Raw genomic sequence first — 23,099 nt, 5'->3', positions numbered from 1 at the left:
GAAAAAGTCCTTTTGATGGCTTGCTAGAAGTGCGTGTAGTGCCGTGACGAGTTCATCTGCCATAAGATTGCCTTTAGGAGTTGTAATTTTCCTTAACAACTTTGAAGCTCGGAGTAGCCATGCAGTCACTCGTACAAATCTAGACATAACAGAGAACCTGGTCTCGAATGGTTGACATAGAGGTACCTTATACGCATGAAGAATCGTTCGCTTGCGTCTCTCTGAATCCTCGTTACTGATGATTGACGGTTGTTGGGGCCATGTGATTGGATTTTCGGCGAGCCAGGAAGGGCCATTCCACCAAAGTTTATGAGAAAGGAGAAGACTAGGGGCCAATCCTCTGGAGGCGAAATCCGCTGGATTTTCGGCTGAGGGAGCATGCTTCCAAGAGGCAGGTGGAATAATTTCTTGTATTGCTGTGGTTCGATTACCAACAAAACATGACCATTTTGCTGGGTGGTCGTTGATCCACGACAGAACTACAGTCGAATCAGTCCATCCGATGGGTTTGAGCATTGGCTTCTTCTGAGAAGAGAATGCATTCAGGCATGCTTTCAATAATTTGCAGCCTAAGGCAGCAGCGCTAAGTTCCAATCTTGGTATGTTATTTGCTTAATGGGAGAGAGCTTTGTCTTAGCGGAGAGGAGGTTTACAACAACATTTCCATTGGCATCCGTACAACGGGAGTAAACTGCTGCAGCAAATGCGCGCTCTGAGGCATCACAAAACACATGAAGTTGCATTTCAACAATAGGCGATTGATGTGTTAAAGGTCGGTTGATTGTTAAATTTTGAAACAAAGAAAGTTCTCCTCTAGAATTTCTCCATGACATCTCAATAGATTCCGGAAGTCGTTCATCCCAATCAGATCCAGCCAGCCAGCATTCTTTCAAGAGAATCTTGAACTGTAAGATTGTAGGAGAAAGCCACCCCATGGGATCGTAGAATTTGGAAACATCAGACAGCAGTTTCCTCTTTGTCAACTTTGATATTTCAGGCATTCTTGTTACAGTGAACGAAAATTGATCAGTGATTGGGTGCCACTTCACACCAAGGGTCTTGATTGAGTACTGTTTGTCACAGATTGTGTAGGCTTCGGGTGCCTCTTGCAATGAAGTCGGTAATCTTGTGAATTGCTTGACCACTTTCAAAGATCGAAACCACCTTTCTTGAGTGTTGATATAAGATTATCTTGTAATACGACTGCCTCTTCCACAGTGTCTGCACCTGTAAGAGCATCGTCGACATAAAAATCGTTTCATATGACTTGAGCGGTGATTTCGTCGTCAACATCTAAAGCTGTTTCCGCGAGGGATCTAGTTGAATGGTATGCAGATGAACGTATCCCATAGGTCACGCGAGTCATCCTGTAGGTCTTAATGGGTTTCTTTGGATCGTTTCGCCAGAGTATTCGATGAAAGTCCTTGTCTGGTCGTGCTAAACAGATTTGTCTATACATTTTGGCCACATCAGCAGATAAGGCAATTTGATGAACTCGGAAGCGACTGAGTATATTGAACAAACTATCTTGGATCACGGGACCAGTCATGAGTGTGTCATTAAGAGATGGACCTCCACCACTCGTTTTGGCTGAAGCATCAAAGACAACACGAAGCTTAGTTGTCGTACTAGAGTCCTTAGTCACACAGTGATGCGGAAGGTAAAACACGTCTGCGCAATGTTTATTGATTTCTGCTGCGGGAACGAGTTCTAGATGTCCTAGATCAATGAATTCGTTTACAAATGCTTCGTACTTATCCTTCAGTTGCTTGTCTTTTAAGAGACGTTGTTCAAGTAATAAAAAGCGTCGTTCAGCTTGTTGGTAGCTTTCAGCGAGAGAAGGGGCGCCGTCCTTTACTGGAAGTTTGACAACGTACCTCCCTTCATCATCCCGCATTTGTGTTTTAGTGAATTGATCTTCACATTCCCTTTCTTCTTGAGTTAGACGAGAACTCTTAGGGACTTCTTCCAATTCCCAAAACTTCTTGAGAATTTGATCCGTATCTTCTTGCATAAGTAAGTGATTCACGATTTCTTCCGTATTGTGGGTCGTCATAGAGACATGCTTCGATTGCAATGAATTTGAAGAGGTTGCACCAGATACAATCCAGCCCAAGTCTGTTTCTTGAAGACAAATTGTATCGCTCAACTTGATCAATCCAGGTTTGAGAAGTGCTGAGTAAATGTCCACTCCAAGAAGAACATCAATTCTGCCAGGCTTGTGAAAACTGCTGTCAGCCATATCAAGATTGTTGATATGCTTCCACCCGCCGATGTTCACGTTAGCCAGTGGGAGGTTGCAGGTCACACGAGGCAGGACAATGAATACTTCTGTCAAAGATTTGGAGAATCTGGGAAGCATTTCAGCAGTAACAACTGAATTTGATTGTGCGGAGACTGTCTCCCCCACGGATTGAAGATTATTAGTTACTTTCTGACAACGCAATCCTAGCTGCTGGGCACAATGGCGTGTCATGACCGAAGCAGTTGAACCTTGATCTAGTAATGCACGAAAATATTGTACATTACCATGACGATCCTTGAATGCAACCTGCGCAGTGGGTAGGATGGTATCCGTCTCCTCGGGTCTCCTGGAGCCATTATGATTGATCGCTTGGGCGGACCTGTGTAGCAGCGTGTTGTGCTTGCCTTGACATGTCTTGCATGTGCTTGTTGAGTTGCATTGATTCGCAAAATGACCAGAACGTAGACAGTTACCACATAGTTTGTTCGTCTTGACAGCTTGAAAACGCTCATCTATCGTCTTTTCTCGGAATGAATTACAGGAGAATAGTTTATGATTCTTGGATTTACAGCAAAGACAATTGTCTGTAGTTGAATGGTAAACATTGGAATGGTTGTTTATGTTCTGATTGGACTGTAATTGCTTTGCTTGGCTGCTAGGCTGTATAGAAGCATGAGGTGAAGCTTCTAAGGATCGTGCTCGTTGATCAATGAACTGGAGTACATCATCCAAATCATGTAGTTGTGGACCAGGATTCTGAAGCTCCCATTGTCTTCTTGTTTCCGGGTCCAGTTTCTCTAGAATGAGATATACGTAGATGTACGCACTAGTATCCACTTTATGAGATTGAGGGGCTGACAGGTGCTCCACAATCTTCGACTGTAGTTTCCTCAGGGCACTGACATTTTCGGTTTTCAATGCCGAAAATGCAAGAAACTCCTGAATATGAGCATTGATTACTGAGCGTCTGTTGTCGTATCGTTTTATGAGCTGTTGTTTAGTAATGGCGTAGCTTGCGTCGGTGATTGACAAAGAAGCTATGATTCTGGCAGGTTCATCTTTGAGGGCTGCTTTGAGGTAGTTTAGTTTCTGCGCATCACTGAGAGAATTATTCTTGTCAATAGACGCTGTGAAGAGATCGTAGAACGAAGACCATTCCACATATTTACCAGAAAATGTAGGCAATTCGAGTTTAAGTAGTTGTACCTGCTTTGATTGAACGCTCTGCGATGGCTGAGGTTGCTAAAGTGGAGCTGGTGCTATATGCCTTTCGACTTCACCGATGAAACTTGATATTTGATAGATTGCTGTTTGCCAGTTTGCTGTTTTCTCTTCAGTTTCTTCTATTTCATTTACTAGTGAAGAATCTGGAGTGATAGCTTCAATCGTCTTGTTGATGGAATTGAGTGTGATGAGCTTCCTGTCCAAGTGCATCAGAACAACTTTGAGTGCCTCAAAATCTTGCTTCGATACTTGGTCAGTAGGATTTGCCATGATTGCATTGGCGTCGTTGATGTACTTAGTGACAACACCACGATGTGCTCCACGAGTACTTCTTTCCCTTGCTAGGGTAGCTTGATTGTCTTCCGTGCTGGGAGTTGACATCTTAAAAGGATTATGTGAATGATATCACGTCGGGGTCACCAAATGTTCTGTGTTGAACTTATGATTATATTCAAAACCGAGAGTTTAGAATACGTCTTGAATTGGATAATGTAGAAAGAATTATGATTGATTTTAGCAGGAAAGAATCACGTAAAAAGTGGCGGGAATTAAGATGCAAGAAAACGTGAAACATATTACATGTACATAAAAGCAATTTATAATAAACTCTTTAGCATACATTGAAGTTAGCCACGTCTGAACACACAGTTTAAAGTGGTATTGAACAAAGAAACATCTCTAATTGAAGTTGTCTCCTCTTCATCTACTGGTATCAACGATCTGAAAGCAACAGCTATTCCGAAAATAGAATCATCTGTAGAACAGATATTCCATGAACTTCAAGCTACCAAAGCTCAAGAAGTTCCAGTCACGACGGTTCCGGTTACGGGAGTCAAGGTTATGTCAACTATTCCTAATTCTATTGACGATTACCGATATCAAGCTAAACTCGTTGGCATTCCAGAAAGTGTTGAAAAGTATCCGGACAACCGAGCTCTCGCTGACCGAGATGCGGTTATAACAGTTATGAAAAATTTGGACATGGATTACTCAACTGTGAAAGACTGCTACCGACGTGGAAAGTACAACAAAGAAAAATCAAGACACCTGATTGAGAAGTTTTCATCAATATGGGATTCTAGACTTATGAGAAACAAAGCCATGGCTGCTGAACTTAAAAAAAAACAAAAAAATACTTGTGTTCCCCGAACTTTTACCCCAAGATAAAGAAATAGAACGCAAACTGCTTTCGAAGAGATACGAGTTGCTCCAAAAGCCTGGTGTTGACAAAGCTACTAAGAAAACATACAACAATTGAGCAATAGTTCCATTAGATTGACTACATAAAGAAGAAACTCTCTTCTGTCTGATAAATTGTCGCAGGCTTCTGAGCATTCAACGCAGAACAAGGCTATTGAAACGACTCATCCTCCATAATGCTGATATTGTTTGCTGCACCGAAACTTGGTTAGACTCAAGCTTCGCCAGCAATTTATTTACTTGTAACACTTACGTTGTTGCTGCACGCAGAGACAAAGATTCCTGTGGTCATGGTGGCACTATCATACTGTGTAAACCAACACTTACTTTCAAGACTCTGACTTTCCCTGAGCTTGATTTTGGCTGTGGAGTGAAACAAGACAGTCTGGAGACAAACAAGACATTTCGTGTTATAGACCCCCGGGTTGACCTCCATAGACCGAAAATGCTAATCATACAATTTCATACACTTAGTCTATGGAAAAAGAAAAATGCTGGTCATACAAATTTCATACATTTTTGCAAAATGAATTTAATCGAATTTCAAAGGTGTTTTATAGTTGTTTTGGTATCGATATTGGTATCTCTTTATAAAAAAAAGGAAAAAAAATGGTATGAAAAAAAATGCTACCCATACAATTTCCATATATGGAAATTGTATGATTAGAATTTTTTTTTTTGTGAAAAAAAAAAGCTTTGAACAATCAATTCTACTGCTTGCAAAACATTTAAGCGTTTTTTGGGCTGCTACGACTGAAAACTTTGACTTTTTTTGTTTTTTTTTCTGAAAAAAAAACACTAGTCATACAATTTCCATATATGGAAATTGTGTGACTAGCATTTTTTTGATGGCGACGACAAAAATTTTTCTAAGTACTTTTGAAATTGCCCCCAAAAATTTTTTGTGTTTTTTTTCAACTGCAAATTGATTTTCGTATTCAAACAAACATTTTTTGAAAAAAAAAATTTGCATGCAAAATTTAATTTTTTGTGTGTATAACGTAGTCCTGGATATACTAATATTGGATTTTTTTCTTTTTCTCTTCGTTACTTTTTTCAAAAACGCTTAAAACTCCTCTTTCTTTTGTATGACATGTTTTTGTATGCCTTGATAAATGTCTGGTAATTTAAACATTCAAATTTTAGAAATAATCATCTTTGAAAATTATTGCCAAAATTTAAAAGTTCACTACTTTTGTTATGTTAATTGTCTGAAACAGATGTAACACATATCAGGCTGTTTCCAATGCATTGTTAATGCGAGACGGCCAAACCGTTGGTTACTACGTTTGAGTAATCAAGGTTTATGTCATTTGTGTTCGGTTACGAACACAGTCGAAAAATTTTGAGAAATTAAAATGTAAAAAATCAATATTTTTGGTTTATGGAAAAATGCTAGTTATACAATTTCCATATATGAAAAAATACTAATCATAGACCTTTCATGCAATTTTCTGTACGTATGGAATTGCATGGAAAGTGTATGACTAGACTTTTTCCATATATGGAAATTGTATGACTAGTATTTTTGGTCATCCCGGGCCTATAAGCATCTTACCTAAAATGGGTCTGGTTATTGAAAGAATTTTATTTAAACAAATTTATGCCTTTGTTCACAAGAAGTTATCGGGAAAACAGTTCGGTTTCATGGGTCGAAGATCAGTTTCAACACAACTCTCTCACTTTTTATCTGATATTTAGGATAAGCATGACTGTGATATAGCGGTATATGAATTTCATCCAGACTTGAGTAAGGCATTCGATAAAGTTTCACATAAGCGTCTTCTACAGAAACTTGCCGGTTTTGGCATTGGTAGAAACCTTCTCAAGTTACTCAAGTCCTATATGAGCAACCGTAAGCAATGTGTCCGAGTATTCAACTTTTTGTCTGATTTCCTTAGTGTTACGTCAGGTGTTCCTCAGGGGTCTATTCTTGGGCCATTGTTGTTTATCATTTTTATCAATGATCTGCCCGAAGTATGTTTACAATCTATCATGTCCCTCTTTGCCGATGATAGCAAAAAGCGTTGCTCTGATTTCGACAGTCTACAAGATGATCTGGACAGATGTATTGCCTGGGGAGAAGCAAATGAAATGGTTTTAAATGCTGGAGAAACTCAGTTCATTACGTTCAACAATAAGTTCAGCAGAAACGACAAACAATTAACATTTCAAAATCAAGAAATTTCTTGCATTCCTGCTGTAAAAGGTCTCGGCGCGACACTGTCAAACAATTTATCTTGGAGACCACGTATCAACAAAATATTGGGTACAGCATATGGAACCCTCCTTGCACTCAAACGAAGTATATCGTCATCAACAGCTCTTTCCTTTCGAAAAAAAACTTTACAATGCATATATTCTTACCGGTCTTCTCTTCGTTTCTCTTCAAAGGTATGGCATCCTTTGTCCAAGGACCTTGCCAAACTTGAAACATTCCAATCTCGTGCAACAAAATGATTTTCCATGGGTACTTACAAAGATAGACTAATCAAATCAAATCTTCTACTAATATCTCTGCAGCTACAGCTTCGGGACCTGCTCTTATTTAACAAATTTTTGAACCATTGCTTTGATATGGATGTTTGGAATTTGATCTCTCTTTACTATAGAGCTGCGTACAGCTTCAGAAATGATAAGCCATTGTTTGTGGTTCCGAAAACGAGAAAAAAAGAAGACTGATATCTTTTTCTTTTACCGTGTTGTTCGGTTGGCTAATCATCTGCATCGCACAAGCTGTTTAAATGTGCTTACAGGTACACCTGCCAGCTTTAAACGTAATTTAATTGCTCTTTTTCATACTTTTTTGGTCACATCTTATGACAGAAACACATGTAAAATCATTTTTCTCTGCTCTTGTTGCTGATTTGTTAGTAATCTTGTTGCTCTCTAAATTTGTAAACGCGGTTTGTACTTGCATCTTTTTATAATTGCATACAAGCAATTTAAGCCTTTTACTACTACTACTACTACTATTACTACTACTACTACTACTACTACTACTAAGTCGAGGAAGAGCTCTAATTCTTTGTGCGTCTTCGAGTTTCTCCTGAGGGCGAGTTGAGCCGTGAACCTGACGGCAATTTTGAGATGCTTCCTTGACAACTGATACATACATCCATGTCATATATCAAGGTCACAAAATCCGTTCTGACTTCGGTTTGAGGTTGAAATTTGTGATCATTGCCTGTCATCGATACCATAGAGTCTTCATTTAACAGTAACTTCTTTTTTTATTTTATTTTTATATTTAGAAGTTCAAAAGTATCATAGTAACCGAGCTTACAGTCAGTAGTCCCTTCATCACGTATTCCAGTCAAAATCCTTGGGATTTTCTAGATATGGAAGCGATAATGATAAAAGAAGATGACAAGGGTTGATGTCCATACAATTAGACTCGATACGTGTTACGTTTCTTCAATAAGAACACGCAACTCGACACGAGAAAATATAATGTACAAATAAAATTGTTTTACAAATAAAAAATTTCGTCGAAAGCTATTTTGTCATTTATTGCTCCGAGTACGCAAGCGGCGTTGGCAATCTGTATTGCCAGGTAGATTCGCTGTTTTAAAAAGCTGCCTGCCCTGGGTTTCTCAGTGCATATGCTTAGGTTCTTACAAAGCTTGCTCAAAAAAATTTCTGTGCTGGGGCCGACGAATCTCAAAAACTAGCGGTTTAAAAAGATACCCATAATCTACTAAGTGTTTATACCTGTCACTTTTTGCTCTTCCGCTTCAGCGGCAGCCGTACCAGGATTACCAACGGACCCGACAATAATCCTACTAGGAGCTAAAGAGTCTACTTCCGTTACATCCCACAAGAGCTGCTTACCAACAGCCCATGGAATGAGCGTCAAAACCATCTGGTCGCTTCTGATCGGTTCTGTAGAGGTGTCGTGGTTCTAAAACAGACGGAATGTGAGTAGATGATAAAATCTGCTTATTAAGGGCATTCAAGTTTGAATGCCTAGAGAACCTCCCTGCGCTTTTGAGACAAGAAAGACCATGCCAACCATCTTCGGTAACGTCTTTTCCCGTTATTGCCGTTCGCAATTTTTTGAGCCTAATCGAAGTCCTATCGCAATTCTGAGTTGTTGGTTCGATAGTTTTAACCTTAATTTTTTGCACGGGAAGACGCTCAACCGTTGGGAGACAAACCTGTCTTGGAACGCGTTAAATCGTTTTACATCCGTTGGTTCGAGTCGTAAAATCAAGTCTGCGTTTTGCTGTCAAAAATTGGCTCGGTCCAATTTTTTTGGTTTTCGTTTTCCTGAGCCATTTCATTTTTTTCAAGTTTAAACCACCGTTCAAACGCATCATCATAGGTTCCATCCACATGCTTCAATATAAAAACTTTGCTTAAGGCATTTTTCGCTCCTACTGCTGAGGCTAACAAGTAGACGAGCGGAAAAAACGCCCAAGCCACCTTTGGCTGCCGGGAGAACTGCTTGTAAAAACTGGCTATCATCGATTTTCACATTAGTGGCTTTGATTAACAAATTTCTTAGTAACTTGTCTTAGCGTTCCAAAAAATCACTTTGCAAAAAACAAGGGATCGTACGCAAAAATTATAGGAGTTTTGGCATGCTAAAACATTTTTTCAGGAGGTATAAACCATAATGGGCGTCTAGTTTTTCAATGACATCCGAGGTTTTTTCAAGCTTCTTAATCTTTTCGTCGAGCAATTCTTTTCGGCAAAGTTCGCCGATTGGAGATCCCAAAATGAGGAGTTCTTCTTTTGTGTTGAGATTGAATTATAATGTGTACTCGTAGTCGGTCCCAAAAAACAAAGCTCGCACTTCTCAGTGTTCAAGCTCAGGGCGTAAAATTGTTCCGATTTTTCCGACATTAACTTCTTGGCAATCAAGTTTATGATGTGGCAAAAGTACGGACATGAACACCAATTCGCCAATCTGGAAGCCAGATCAACATCTGAGCCACAGTCAATTGTGCACCATTAATATCATCGGGTTCTAAAACCAACCTATGAAGGAGTTTAGCCAAATAAACAATAGTATATTCTCCACCAAAAAATCGCATTAACGAAACATTCCCAAACAAATTGATTTTCCGGACACATATTTGTACACTCACTACAATTGTTTCTGGTCAGCGGACATCCATTTATCAAACCAAATGTAGGCATTATTACACACGAATATCGTAATCTTCAAGGCTATAGTTTCAGAAACGAAAAACTCTGGCTAAAACAAAAAAAATTGAAATAACTTACATGTTAGCATGAAATAAGCGACAAAACGACCTTAAAAAAAGGTGAAACTCTCAGAAATTTGTGACTAAATGGATAAAATTGTGACGTAAAATTTGTTAAATAATTTCACAAATTGTTGTGAAGTTGTGATAGCTTGAATTTTTTAAATTTTGAAATAATGATAATTATGGCACTTTTTATGATCTTTGATCATTCTGTACAAATAGTTCAGACTTTTAAAACCTGAAAACCTGAAGATGCACAAAATTGTGCAAAAACATTTGTTTGAATTACAATTTTAACAAATTCTCAAAAAATTTAAATGTTAAGTTTTAAAACCCTACGGCGCTGAGCCATTTCTCAATTTTAGTCTCTCCTACAAGGAAACGTTAGTTCAGTTTTTTCTTCTTTTTTTAAAGGCAAAATCTTTTAGGTGGAAAAATATTTTTATATTTTACTATGTTAGAAATGAAATGGCTTACACTGTATCGGCTAGCTCCCTCTACCGCAGTCTGGAACAACTCAGCAACCCGGAAAAAAAAACGATTCTACCAAAAACATTGGCTGTTCTGACTTTTCTTAAGTTCGAATACCACGAACCTACAGAGGAACCTCGCAAGCCTACTCTGAAGGGCACCTCTAGCAGCAAAACGCCAAGTGGTGGTGTGGCACGGCATCAACAATAATTTTATTAACATCCATCGCACAAACAATTACAGAGCTTGCACTGCAAAGGAATTGAAAGAAACCCTGAAGACACTGACAAATATTGTCACCAGATATTCGGAACCAGCTGATCAGCTCGGGTATTCTTGTCATTCCTATTACAAGGTGTCTCATCTCAAAGAGGAAGAGAAGAATGGAGATGGTCAACGAGTATCAGGCACTGCACCACGGCCTCCAATTGGAGCTAAAAATCTTTGCGGATTGTGTTCGAACACCAAAACAACCTGCCAGCTGTTTGTCCAAGCTTCGATCAAACTTGAAAAAAAAATCTCAAACGAGAAGGAGGGCGGAGAAACGAAGACTGATGAACAGAAGCGAGGAAACTGTTGCGCCGACTGACGAGGAGGCTTCAACGGAGAGGGTGAGTTAGAGTTGTGTTATTTGTGTTGCTTTGTTCCAAGTGAGATTTATTCCTCGTGGCCTGCGAAACAATGAGCACAGTTGTAATCCCACCTCCAACCTTGATTTGGATTTCAAAAACAAATTCATTTAGAAATTAGTACCTTATTTTGCGTCCGTTTATGTTAAATTTATCAACTGCCAACAACGTGTTAATTTTTTGAAACTTTGTCTAGAAAACGACATTATACTTGTTTTTTGAGGTTCAGGGTACCGGAAATTGGAATGTTTTTGAACCAAAAAGTACACACTTTTCAGACAACATTTCTAAGAACGGAAATGAACAAGTCAAGGAGAGATGATAAAAACGTTGAAGTCAAACTAGAAAGGGCGAGAGGCGCAGTACAGAGGGTGTAGATGAGAAGTTTTGGCCTTCGGTAATGAAATACTTACGTCTCAGGGGACAAAAACAAACAACCACAGTTAAAGAGACCCATCAAAAGAATCTAATGAAACAAACAGAAAGGCAAGGTCGACCTCTAGGAAAGCAAAGTGAGGGTTCGTTAAAACCTCTTGCTGATGTTGAATTACCAGGTTGGGTACGACAAGTATTGGCATTAGGGACGAAACATCCTCCCAGGGATAAATGTAATGAAACACATTTTGAAACACTACGGCTTTGAGCCAATTCTCAATTGCAGTTTCTCCTACAAGGAGACGTAAATTGCAATTTTTTTCTCTTGTTTCAGAGGCAAAATCTTTAAGGTGGAAAAATATTTTTGTATTTCACCATGTTAGAACTGAATCGGCCTACACTATAGCGGCTAGCTCCCTCCACCACGGTCTGGAACAACTCAGCAACCCAGAAAAAGATCAATTCTATCAAAAATAGTGGCTATTCAGGGACTTTCCTTAAGTTCGGATATCGCGAACCCACAGAGGAACCTCCCAAGCACCTCTAGCAGCAAAACGCCAAGTGGTGGTGTGGCACGACATCATAAATAATTTTATGACATCCATCGCACAAAAAATTACAGAGCTTCCACTGCAAAGGAATTGAAAGAAATCCTGAAGACACTGACAAATATTGTCAGCAGTTATTCTGAACCAGCTGATCAGCTCGGGTATTCTTGTCATTCTTATTAAGAAATGTCTCATTTCAAAGAGGAAGGGAAGAGTGGAGCTGGTCAACAAAAATCAGCCACTGCACCAGGACGTCCAGCTGGAGCTAAAATCTTTGCGGATTGTGTTCGAACACCAAGACACCCTGCCAGCTGTTTTGTCCAAGCTTCGATCAAACTTGAAAAAGAAATCTCAAACGAGAAGGAGGGTGGAGAAAAGAAGACTGGTGAACAGAAGCGAGGAAACTGTTGGGCCGACTGACGAGAAGGCTTCAACGGAGAAGGTGAGTTAGAGTGTGTTATTTGTAGTGCTTTGTGCCATGTGAGATTTATTCCTCGTGGCCTGCAAAACAATGAGCACAGTTATAATCCCACCTCAAGCCTTGATTTGGATTTTAAAAACAAAATCACTTAAAAATTAGTCCGTGATTCTGCGTCCATTTATCTTAAATTTATCAATTGCCACCGACTCGTAAAGTTTTTGAAAGTTTGTCTAGAAAACGACGTATACCTGATTTTTTGAGGTTCAGGGTACCGGAAATTGGGGTGTTTTCGAACCAAATGGGTACGCAGTTTTCAGACAAAATTTCTAAGAACGGAGATTAACAAGGCAAGGAGAGATGAGAAAAACGTTGAAGTCAAACTAGTAAGGGAGAGAGGCGCAGTACAGAGGGGTCTAGATGAGAAGTTTTGGCCTTCGGTAATGAAATACTTAAGTCTCAGCGGACAAAGACAAACAAGAACAGTTAAAGAGACCCATCAAAAGAATCTAATGAAACAATCAGAAAGGCAAGTTCGACCTCTAGAAAAGCAACGTGAGGGTTCGGTAAAAGCTCTTGTTGATGTTGAATTACCAGATTGGGTACGACAATTATTGGCATCAGGGACGAAACATCCTCTCAGGGTCAAATATAATGAGACAAATTTTCTCGCCGAGATTGAGATCTTTCTATCGGATCTCAAAAATTGTAAAGTCCCTGGGAAAGCCTTTTGTGAGATCAAAGCTGTGGCAAAAACCTTTGCTAAAAAGATGAAACAATCACCAACTGACAAGGGCGTTGAGAAGGCCCGAAAATATCTGAAGAGTAATGGATTAGTTGTGGTTACGTATGACAAGGATGTGGGTTTTTGTGTAATGAGGAAGGACACCTACGAGAACATGTTGCTTATTTTTTATATTCAAATCTGTTCAGAGAAGGTAAAGGAACAAGAGCTGCCTTTGATATGAAGAAGGAAAAAGATATCAATAAGGAGTTGTTGGCTAAGAGGAAAAAAACGAAATAAGTGAGAATCTCTACACAAAGATGAGGTCTACTGAGAGGCAGCCCGCTAGGCTTTATGGGTTGGCTAAGGTGCATAAAGAGAATGCCTTTATATGACCGGTCCTCTTATTGCCTGGTAGCTCCTATTTTAACCCGAACAAAGTTCATGCAAAAGTTTCTGTAAAAATTGAGGGCGCAAACATCGAAACCAACTCACTAGATGCGAGAGAAATCTTAGAGAGCATTAGTTTTGAGCCCAATAAAATTGTGATATCTCTAGCTCTGAAAAGTTTGTATACAAATGCTCCACTCAATGAAGTAACAGACATAGCTCTGAGAAAACTGTATGAGCAAGATGAACCACCATCAAATGCTAGGAAAACCATGAAAAGATTGTTCAACATGGTTGTTATTCAAGTCATTTTCAAGTGCAATGAAACATGGTACGTTCAGTAAGATGGTTTGGTACTGGGGGCATCTCTTGCCGTTATCTTAGCAAATCTTTGGCTAAAGAAGTACCAAACTGCGTTATCGAGGGATTTTCCCGAATTTTTTTTTGCCCGAAAAATATCTCAACGGAGTATATCCCGAATGCGATAAGAAGGCCACGTACAGGTCAAAAGGCGTGGAATGTGAATGCTGTTTGGACTGGTATAACGTGAAATGCGGTTATAAATCAGATGATGAGAATCGATATATAAGTGAAATTGTCTGATAGTGTAGAAAAAGTGTCGCGATAAGGGAGAAAAATAAGTCAGTCCAGCAAGCTAAATTAATTCTCCGTTACGTTGACGATATAATCAGAACAGTGAAGAATGGTCCTGAAAGAGTGCTACGGGCAGCAAACTTACTACTTCCAAATTTACACTTCACATTGGAGACACCAAATACAAACGAGAAATTGGCATTATTGGATTTAAAAATTAGTATTGAAAAAAACAGGGAAATTAACTGTGGGTGGTATCAGAAACCAACAGATACAGGTACCATACTAATTTTTAGAAGTTGCACCCCCTTCATTACAACAGAAATGTGATTGAAGGAACTGTTCACAGGGTTTTCCGCAGTACGTCAACGTGGAAAGATTATGATAAAGCGATGAAAATCAACTGTGATCAGTGGTTGGATAACCAATATCCGGAAAGTTGGTCGTCGCGGGTTGTGTCATAAGCCCTTGAAAAGGTCATCTAGGGGGGCAAAAATAAAAGGAAGATGGCTGAGACCTGTGATTATAGCAGTGATTCACCACCCATCTTGATGGTTGAATATAGGGGGAATCACAATCAGACATTAGCAAAAAAAAGTTCGCGATATCATCAAAACGCAGATAATATTCACGATGAGGAAAATGAAAACTTGTATGCCCTCCTTAAAGTCCTCCTTTTCCAGTGAAATGATATCAAAGTAGTGTACAGACTTGACTGCTGTGGGTGCAAATCCATCTATGTCGGCCAGACGGTCCGAAATCTCACCACAAGGATTGAAGAACACCGAAAAGAAGATGCCCCAGTCGGACAGCATATAAGGCACTGTGGCAGTGAGAGTGGTATGTCGGAGTTTAATTAGAAGATTGAAATTTTTCCATTGAAATTACCACTTAGCTTGAAATAGGCGACAAAACGAACTTAAAAAAGGTGACAATAAGAACGATGAAAGTCTCAAAAACATGTGACTAAATGAATAAACTTGTTACGTAAAAGATGTTAATTTTTTTCAGTGAAATTTGTGAAATTGTGGTTGGCTGAATTTTTTAAATTTTGAAATAAAAATGTGTATGACACTTTTTATGATCTTTGATCATTTTGTACAGATAGTTTAGATTTTTTAAATCTGAACTCGCGCAAAATTGTGCAAAAATATTTGTTTAAATTTAAATTTTTAACACATTCTCAAAAATTTAGATGTAAAATTTTGAAACCCTACGGCGTTGAGCCAATTCTCAATTACAGTCTCTCCTACAAGGAAACTTTATTTCAATTTTTTCTTCTTTTTTCAGAGACAAATTCTTTTAGATGGAAAAACCCTTTTCTGTTTTACCATGTTAGAATTGAAAGGGTGTATATTGTAGCGACTAGCTCCCACTACCAGGGTCTGGAACAACTCAGCAACCCGGAAAAAGACCAATTCTGCCCACAATTTTGGCTATTCAGGGACTTTCCTTAAACCCGAATACAATGAACCCACAGAGGAACCTCGCAATCCTACTCTGCAGGTCACCTCTAGCATAAAAACGTCAAGTAGTGGTGTGGCACGACATCAGCAATAATTTTATCAACAGCCACCGCACAAACAATTACAGAGCTTGTACTGCAAAGGAAATGACAGAAATCTTGAAGACACTGACAATTATCCTCAGCGCAGTTATCACTAGATATCGGAACCAGCTCGGGTATTCTTGTCATTCATATTACGAGGTGTCTCATTTCGAAGAGAAAGAGAAGAATGGATCTGGTCAACGAATATCAGGCACTGCACCAGGTCGTCCAGCTCGAGCTAAAATCTTTTTGAATTGTGTTTGAACACCAAGATAACCTGTCAGCTGTTTTTTCGAAGCTTCGATCAAACATGAACAAAAAATCTCAAACGAGAAGGAGGGCGGAGAAAAGAAGACCGGTGATCAGAGGCGAGAAAACTTTTGGGCATACTGACGAGGAAGCTTCAACGGAGAGAGTGAGTTAGAGTTGTGTTATCTGTGTTGCTTTGTGTCACGTGATAATTTTTTTCCTCGTGGTCTGCAAAACAATGAGCACAGTTGTACTCCCACCTCCAATCTTGATTTGGATTTTAAAAAACAAAGTCATTTACTTAAAAAACAAACTCGAGCTGTGACACAAAGCAAGCTACGGTCCATGCTGTTCAGGCGTTCATCAAAAGCGCTAACGAAACGATGTTCTGCTAAAGCTGGACTTCAGCAATGCGTTCAACACCGTTAGAAGAGACTAGGTCGCTGAACTCCTTGCAGAAGAAATGCCGGAACTTCTTCCGTTCTACAGACTCTGCTACGAACAGGGAAGCTTCTTGTCTTTCAGCGAAGAGTTCATTGTCTCTGAGGAAGGGTTCCAACAAGGAGACCCTCTAGCGGTTTTCCTTTTCTGTCTGTCCATCCACAGATTTATTGTCAGATTGAAGGCCAGATTGAAAATTGCCTTCTTTGACGACATCACTAAAAGTGACAACTGGAAGATTGTCATTGGAGATCTTCGCCTCGTCATGGCTGAGATCGAAAAAGTCGGCTTGTCCTTGAACGATGAAAAGTGTGAAATAGTTTTCTTCAGTTTTAATCATGAGTTTCGCACCAAGGTTACCAACGAGTTCAAGCTTCTGTGCCCCAGGATCAAGACTGTGCAGGACTCTGAAATTGAGCTTCTTGGCTCCGCCTTGGTACCGATCTCGATTGAAACTATTTTCAACCAGAAGCTGAAAGGCATCTTTCTGATGAAAGAGCGGCTGAAACACGTATCCTCTCACTCTGCTTTATTCATGCTGAAGAATGAATGTTTTCTCATTCCTAAGCTGATGTACTTCCTTCGAACATCAGAAGTCTATCGGAGAACTGATCTCCTTCTCACGCTTGATAACACAATTATCACTGTTCTGGAAAACATCATAAACATCAAGATAGATGTTGCTGTGTGGCAGCATGCTTCACTACCAGCCCGTTCTAGAGGCCTTTGTATCTTACCCCCCACTAAACTGGCTGTTGTTTCGTACCTCTCGTCTTTCCTTTCAGTCGAAGATTTAGCACAGCAGGTCTATGCTTTTTCCCAAACTGACATAATAACGGACGCCCTTATTGGCTTTGATGCTTTCACACCAGATGGAGCTCCCCCGCGATCTTTCAAACAGTGCGAAATATACGACAAAATCACGGAAAAACAAGTTAGCCAGTTTCTCCAGGAAGCCACAGCCAATGACGCCGCCAGATTACATGGAGCTGCTTGTACAGGAGCGAACGACTGTCTCAACGCTATGCCCTCGAGAACTCTAGGTTTGCATATGTCAGACGAGCAGCTGAGAATCGCCGTTAGCTTCAGACTAGGTGCACCAATTTGCTCCTCACACACCTGTTGGTGTGGCGCCAAGGTTGAAGCCGGTGGGTCACACGCGTTTGTCTGTCTTCGCAGTCGAAGTCGCCATGCTAGGCACCACCTCGGCAACGAGATTATCCACAAAGCCCTGCAGAGTGCTCATATTCCAGCAGAATTGGAACCAGCAGCAGGTATGTTCCGAGACGACAACAAAAAACCAGACGGCGTTACCCTGATGCCCTGGCACTTAGATTGCCCCATGGCGTGGGATTTCACCTGCGTGCATCGCCTGGCCGCCTCATACTCCACACAAGCAGCTACTCCTGGTCCATGTGTCGCTGAACTTGCCGAGTCTCGAAAAGTCAGTAACTACTCGGCCATATCACAGACACATTTCTTCCAGCCAGTTGCAGTAGAGACATTAGGTGGACTCGGCCCGAGCACCCTTGACTTTGTAAATGACTTGGGTAGACGGATATTTCTTGCCACCGGAGAGAAGAGAGCAACTGAATATCTATGACAACGTTTGGGAGTAGCAGTGCCAATGGGAAAGGACGAGAGGCGCAGTACAGAGGGGTGTAGATGAGAAGTTTTGGCCTTCGGTAATGAAATACTTAAGGCTCAGGGGACAAAGACAAACAACAACGGTTAAAGAGGCCCATCAAAACAACCTAATGAAACAAACAGAAAGGCAAGGTCGACATCTAGGGAAGCAAAGTGAGGGTTCGATAAAATCTCTTGCTGATGTTGAATTACCAGGTTGGTCACGACATGTATTGGCATTAGGGACAAAACATCCTCCCAGGGATAAATGTAATGAGACACATTTTGAAACACTACGGCCTTGAGCCAATTCTCAATTACAGTTTCTCCTACAAGGAGACGTAATTTTAAATTTTTTCCCTTGTTTCAGAGGCAAATTCTTTTTGGGTGGAAAAATATTTTTATGTTTTAATATGTTAGAACTGAAATGGCTTACACTGTAGCGGCTAGCTCCCTCCACTACGGTCTGGAACAATTCAGCAACCCGGAAAAAGAACAATTCTACCAAAAATATTGGCTATTCAGGGACTTTCCTTAAGTAAAAATACCGCGAACCCACAGAAGAACCTCGCAAGCCTACTCTGCAGGGCACCTCTAGCAGCAAAACGCTAAGTGGTGGTGTGGCACGACATCAGCAATAATTTTATGACATCCATCGCACAAACATTTACAGAGCTTGCACTGCAAAGAAATTGACAGAAATCCTGGAGACACTGACAAATATTGTCACCAGATATTCGGAACCAGCTGATCAGCTCGGGTATTCTTGTCATTCCTATTACGAGATGTCTCATTTCAAAGAGGAAGAGAAGAATGGAGCTGGTCACCGAATATCAGCCACTGCACCAAGACCTCCAATTAGAGCTAAAAATCTTTGCAGATTGTGTTCGAACACCAAGACAATCTGCCAGCTGTTTGTCCAAGCTTCGATCAAACTTGAAAAAGAAATCTCAAACGAGAAGGAGGGCGGAGAAAAGAAGACTGGTGAACAGAAGCGAGGAAACTGTTGGGCCGACTGACGAGAAGGCTTCAACGGAGAGGGTGAGTTAGAGTTGTGTTATTTGTGTTGCTTTGTGCCAAGTGAGATTTCTTCCTCGTGGCCTGCGAAACAATGAGCACAGTTGTAATCCCACCTCAAAATCTTGATTTGGATTTTAAAAACAAACTCACTTAGAAATTAGTCCGTGATTATGCGTCCATATAAGTTAAATTTATCAATTGCCACCAACGCGTTTTTCAAAGTTTGTCTAGAAAACGACACATACCTGATTTTTTGAGGTTCAGGGTACCGGAAATTGGGGTGTTTTCGAACCAAGTGGTATGCAGTTTTCAGACAAAATTTCTAAGAACGGAGGTTAAAAAGGCATGGAGAGATGAAAAAAAAGTTGGAGTCAAACTAGAAAGGGAGAGAGGCGCAGTACAGAGGGGTGTAGATGAGAAGTTTTGGCCTTCGGTAATGAAATACTCAAGTCTCAGCGGACAAAGACAAACAACAACATTTAAAGAGACCCATCAAAAGAATCTAAAGGAACAATCAGAAAGGCAAGTTCGACCTCTAGGAAAGCAAAGTGAGGGTTCGGTAAAAGCTCTTGCTGATGTTGAAATACCAGGTTGGGTACGACAAGTATTGGCATTAGGGACGAAACATCCTCTCAGGGTCAAATATAATGAGACACATTTTCTCGCCGAGATTGAGATCTTTCTATCGTATCTCAAAAATTATAATGTCCCTGGGGAGGTCTTTTGTGAGATCAATGCTGTGGCAAAAACCTATGCTAAAACGATAAAACAATCACCATCTGACAAGGGCGTTGAGAAGGCCCGAAAATATCTGAAGAGTGATGGATTAGTTGCGGTACCGTATAACAAGGGCGTGGGTTTTTGTGTAATGAGGAAGGATACATACGAGAACAGGTTGCTTAACTTTTTAGATTCAAATCTATTCAGAGAAGGTAAAGGAACAAGAGGTGCGTTTGATATGAAAAAGGAAAAAAAATATCAATAAGGAGTTGTTGGCTATGAGGAAAAAAGACGAAATAAGTGAGAATCTTTACGCAAAGATGAGGTCTACTGAGAGGCAGCCCGCTAGGCTTTATGGGTTGGCGAAGGTGCATAAAGAGAATGCCCTCTTATGACCGGTCCTCTCATTGCCCGGTAGCTCCTATTGTAACCCGAACAAGGTTCATGCAAAAGTTTCTGAGAAAATTGAGGGCGCAAACATCGAAACCAACTCATTAGATGCGAGAGAAATCTCAGAGAGCATTAGTTTTGAGCCCAATAAAAATGTGATATCTCTAGCTGTGAAAAGTTTGTATACAAATGCTTCACTCAAAGAAGCAGTAGACATAGCTCTGAGAAATCTGTATGAGCAAGATGAACCACCATCAATTGCGAAAAACCATGAAAAGATTGTTCAACATAGTTGTTAGTCAAGTCAATTTCAAGTGCAATGAAACATGGTACGTTCAGTAAGATGGTTTGGTAATGGGGGCATCTCTTGCCGTTATCTTAGCAAATCTTTGGCTAAAGAAGTACCAAACTGCGTTATCGAGGGATATTACCGATATTTTTTTGCCCGAAAAATATCTCAACGGAATATGTCCCGAATGCAATAAGAAGGCCACGTACACGTCAAACGTCGTGGAATGTGAATGCTGTTTAGACTGGTATAACGTGAAATGCGGTAATAAATCAGATGATGAGAATCGATATATAAGTGAAACTGTCTGGTACTGTAGAAAAAGCGTCGCGATAAGGGAGAAAAATAGGTCAGTGCAGCAAGCTAAATTATTTCTCCGTTACGTTGACGATATAATCAGAACAGTGAAGAATGGTCCTGAAAGAGTGCTACGGGCAGCAATTTTACTACATCCAAGTTTACACTTCACATTGGAGACACCAAACACAAACGAGAAATTGGCATTGATGGATGTAAAAATTAGTATTGAAAAAAACAGGAAAATGACTGTGGGTGGTATCAGAAACCAACAGATACAGGTACCATACTAAATTTTCCAAGTTGCACCCCATTCATTACAACAGAAATGTGATTGAAGGAACTGTTCACAGGTTTTTCCGCAGTACGTCAACGTGGAAAGAGTATGATAAAACGATGAAAATCAACTGTGATCAGTGGTTGGATAACCAATATCCGGAAAGTTGGTCGTCGCGGGTTGTGTCATAAGCCCTTGAAAAGGTCATCAAGGGGAGCAAAAACAAAAAGAAGATGGCTGAGAAAAAGAAGACCTGTGATTATAGCAGTGATTCACCACCCATCTTGATAGTTGAATATAGGGGGAATCACCTTCAGACAGTAGCAAAAAAAGTGCGCGATATCATCAAAACGCAGATAATATTCACGATGAGGAAAATGAAAACAGTGAGCTGATATCAAAAGTGGTGTACAGACTTGACTGCTGTGGGTGCAAATCCATCTATGTTGGCCAGACGTTCCGACATCTCACCACAAGGATTGAGGAACACCGAAAAGAGGATTCCCCAGTTGGACAGCATATAAGGCAGTGTGGCAGTGAGATTGGTATGTTGGAGTTTAATTAGAAGATAATCGACCAGGCGTCCAGCAGCATCAAGTTGCTTACATTAGAGGCGCTACACATTAGGAAAGAGTGACCGGTAATTAACACGCGCGATGAGTTTAGAAAAAGGGAGCTGACACTAAGGCTTAAAAACCAGAATAAAAATCTAGCTAAAACAAATAATTTTGAAAAAAATTTTCCATTGAAATTACCACTTAGCATGAAATAGGCGACAAAACGAACTTAAAAAAGGTGACAATAAGAAAGATGAAAACTCTCAAAAACATGTGACTAAATGAATAAACTTGTTACGTAAAAGATAATAAATTATTTCAGTGAAGTTTGGGAAATTGTGGTTGGCTGAACTTTTTAAATTTTGAAATAAAAATGTGTATGACTTTTTTTATGATCTTTGATCATTTTGTACAGATAGTTTAGATTTTTTAAATCTGAACTCGCGCAAAATTGTGCAAAAATATTTGTTTAAATTTACATTTTTAACGCAGTCTCAATAATTTAGATGTAAAATTTTGAAACCCTACGGCGTTGAGCCAATTCTCAATTACAATTTCTCCTACAAGGAAACTTTATTTCAATTTTTTCTTCTTTTTTCAGTGACAAAATCTTTTAGGTGGAAAAATCTTTTTAAATTTTACTATGTTAGAAATGAAATGGCTTACACTGTAGCGGCTAGCTCCCTCTACCACGGTCTGGAACAACTCAGCAACCCGGAAAAAGAACGATTCTACCAAAAACATTGGCTATTCACTGACTTTTCTTAAGTTCGAATACCACGAACCTACAGAGAAACCTCGCAAGCCTACTCTGAAGGGCACCTCTAGCAGCAAAACGCCAAGTGGTGGTGTGGCACGGCATCATCAATAATTTTATTAACATCCATCGCACAAACAATTACAGAGCTTGCACTGCAAAGGAATTGAAAGAAATCCTGAAGACACTGACAAATATTGTCACCAGATATTCGGAACCAGCTGATCAGCTCGGGTATTCTTGTCATTCCTATTACAAGGTGTTTCATCTCAAAGAGGAACGGAAGAATGGAGGTGGTCAACGAGTATCAGGCACTGCACCAAGGCCTCCAATTGGAGCTAAAAATCTTTGCGGATTGTGTTCGAACACCAAGACAACCTGTCAGCTGTTTTTTCGAAGCTTCGATCAAACATGAACAAAAAATCTCAAACGAGAAGGAGGGCGGAGAAAAGAAGACCGGTGATCAGAGGCGAGAAAAATGTTGGGCATACTGACGAGGAAGCTTCAACGGAGATGGTGAGTTAGAGTTGTGTTATCTGTGTTGCTTTGTGTCATGTGATGTTTTTTTCCTCGTGGTCTGCAAAACAATGAGCACAGCTGTACTCCCACCTCCAATCTTGATTTGGATTTAAAAAAACAAATCATTTAGTTAACAAAAAACTCGAGCTGTGACACAAAGCAAGCTGCGGTCGATGCTGTTCGGGCGTTCATCAAAAGCGCTAACGAAAACGATGCTCTGCTAAAGCTGGACTTCAGCAATGCGTTCAACACCGTTAGAAGAGACTATGTCGCTGAACTCCTTGCAGAAAAAATGCCGGAACTTCTTCCGTTCTACAGACTCTGCTACGAACAGGGAAGCTTCTTGTCTTTCGCCGAGAGTTCACGAAGAG

At 40.1% G+C, this 23,099-nt stretch overlaps 2 protein-coding genes across 2 annotated transcripts in view; one reads left to right on the top strand and one right to left on the bottom strand.

The window, feature by feature from the left end:
• The window catches only part of LOC134853352 (UV excision repair protein RAD23 homolog), a 524,307-nt gene that overhangs the window by 121,842 nt on the left and 379,366 nt on the right, over positions 1-23,099 (top strand). The gene's annotated exons all lie outside the window — the stretch shown is intronic.
• Positions 1,259-3,850, bottom strand: LOC134853550 (uncharacterized). The gene is made up of 2 exons (XM_063869550.1): positions 3,602-3,850; positions 1,259-3,334 (listed from the first exon to the last, which is right to left on the bottom strand). The coding sequence occupies exons 1-2, from the start codon at positions 3,848-3,850 to the stop codon at positions 1,259-1,261; spliced, it is 2,325 nt and encodes a 774-aa protein (XP_063725620.1).

Source organism: Symsagittifera roscoffensis, chromosome 8 (assembly GCF_963678635.1).
Source record: "Symsagittifera roscoffensis chromosome 8, txSymRosc1.1, whole genome shotgun sequence".
NCBI classification, from domain to species: domain Eukaryota; kingdom Metazoa; phylum Xenacoelomorpha; order Acoela; family Convolutidae; genus Symsagittifera; species Symsagittifera roscoffensis.
The sequence above is the reverse complement of the archived record's forward strand: the minus strand, read 5'-3'. Positions and strand labels throughout refer to the sequence as shown.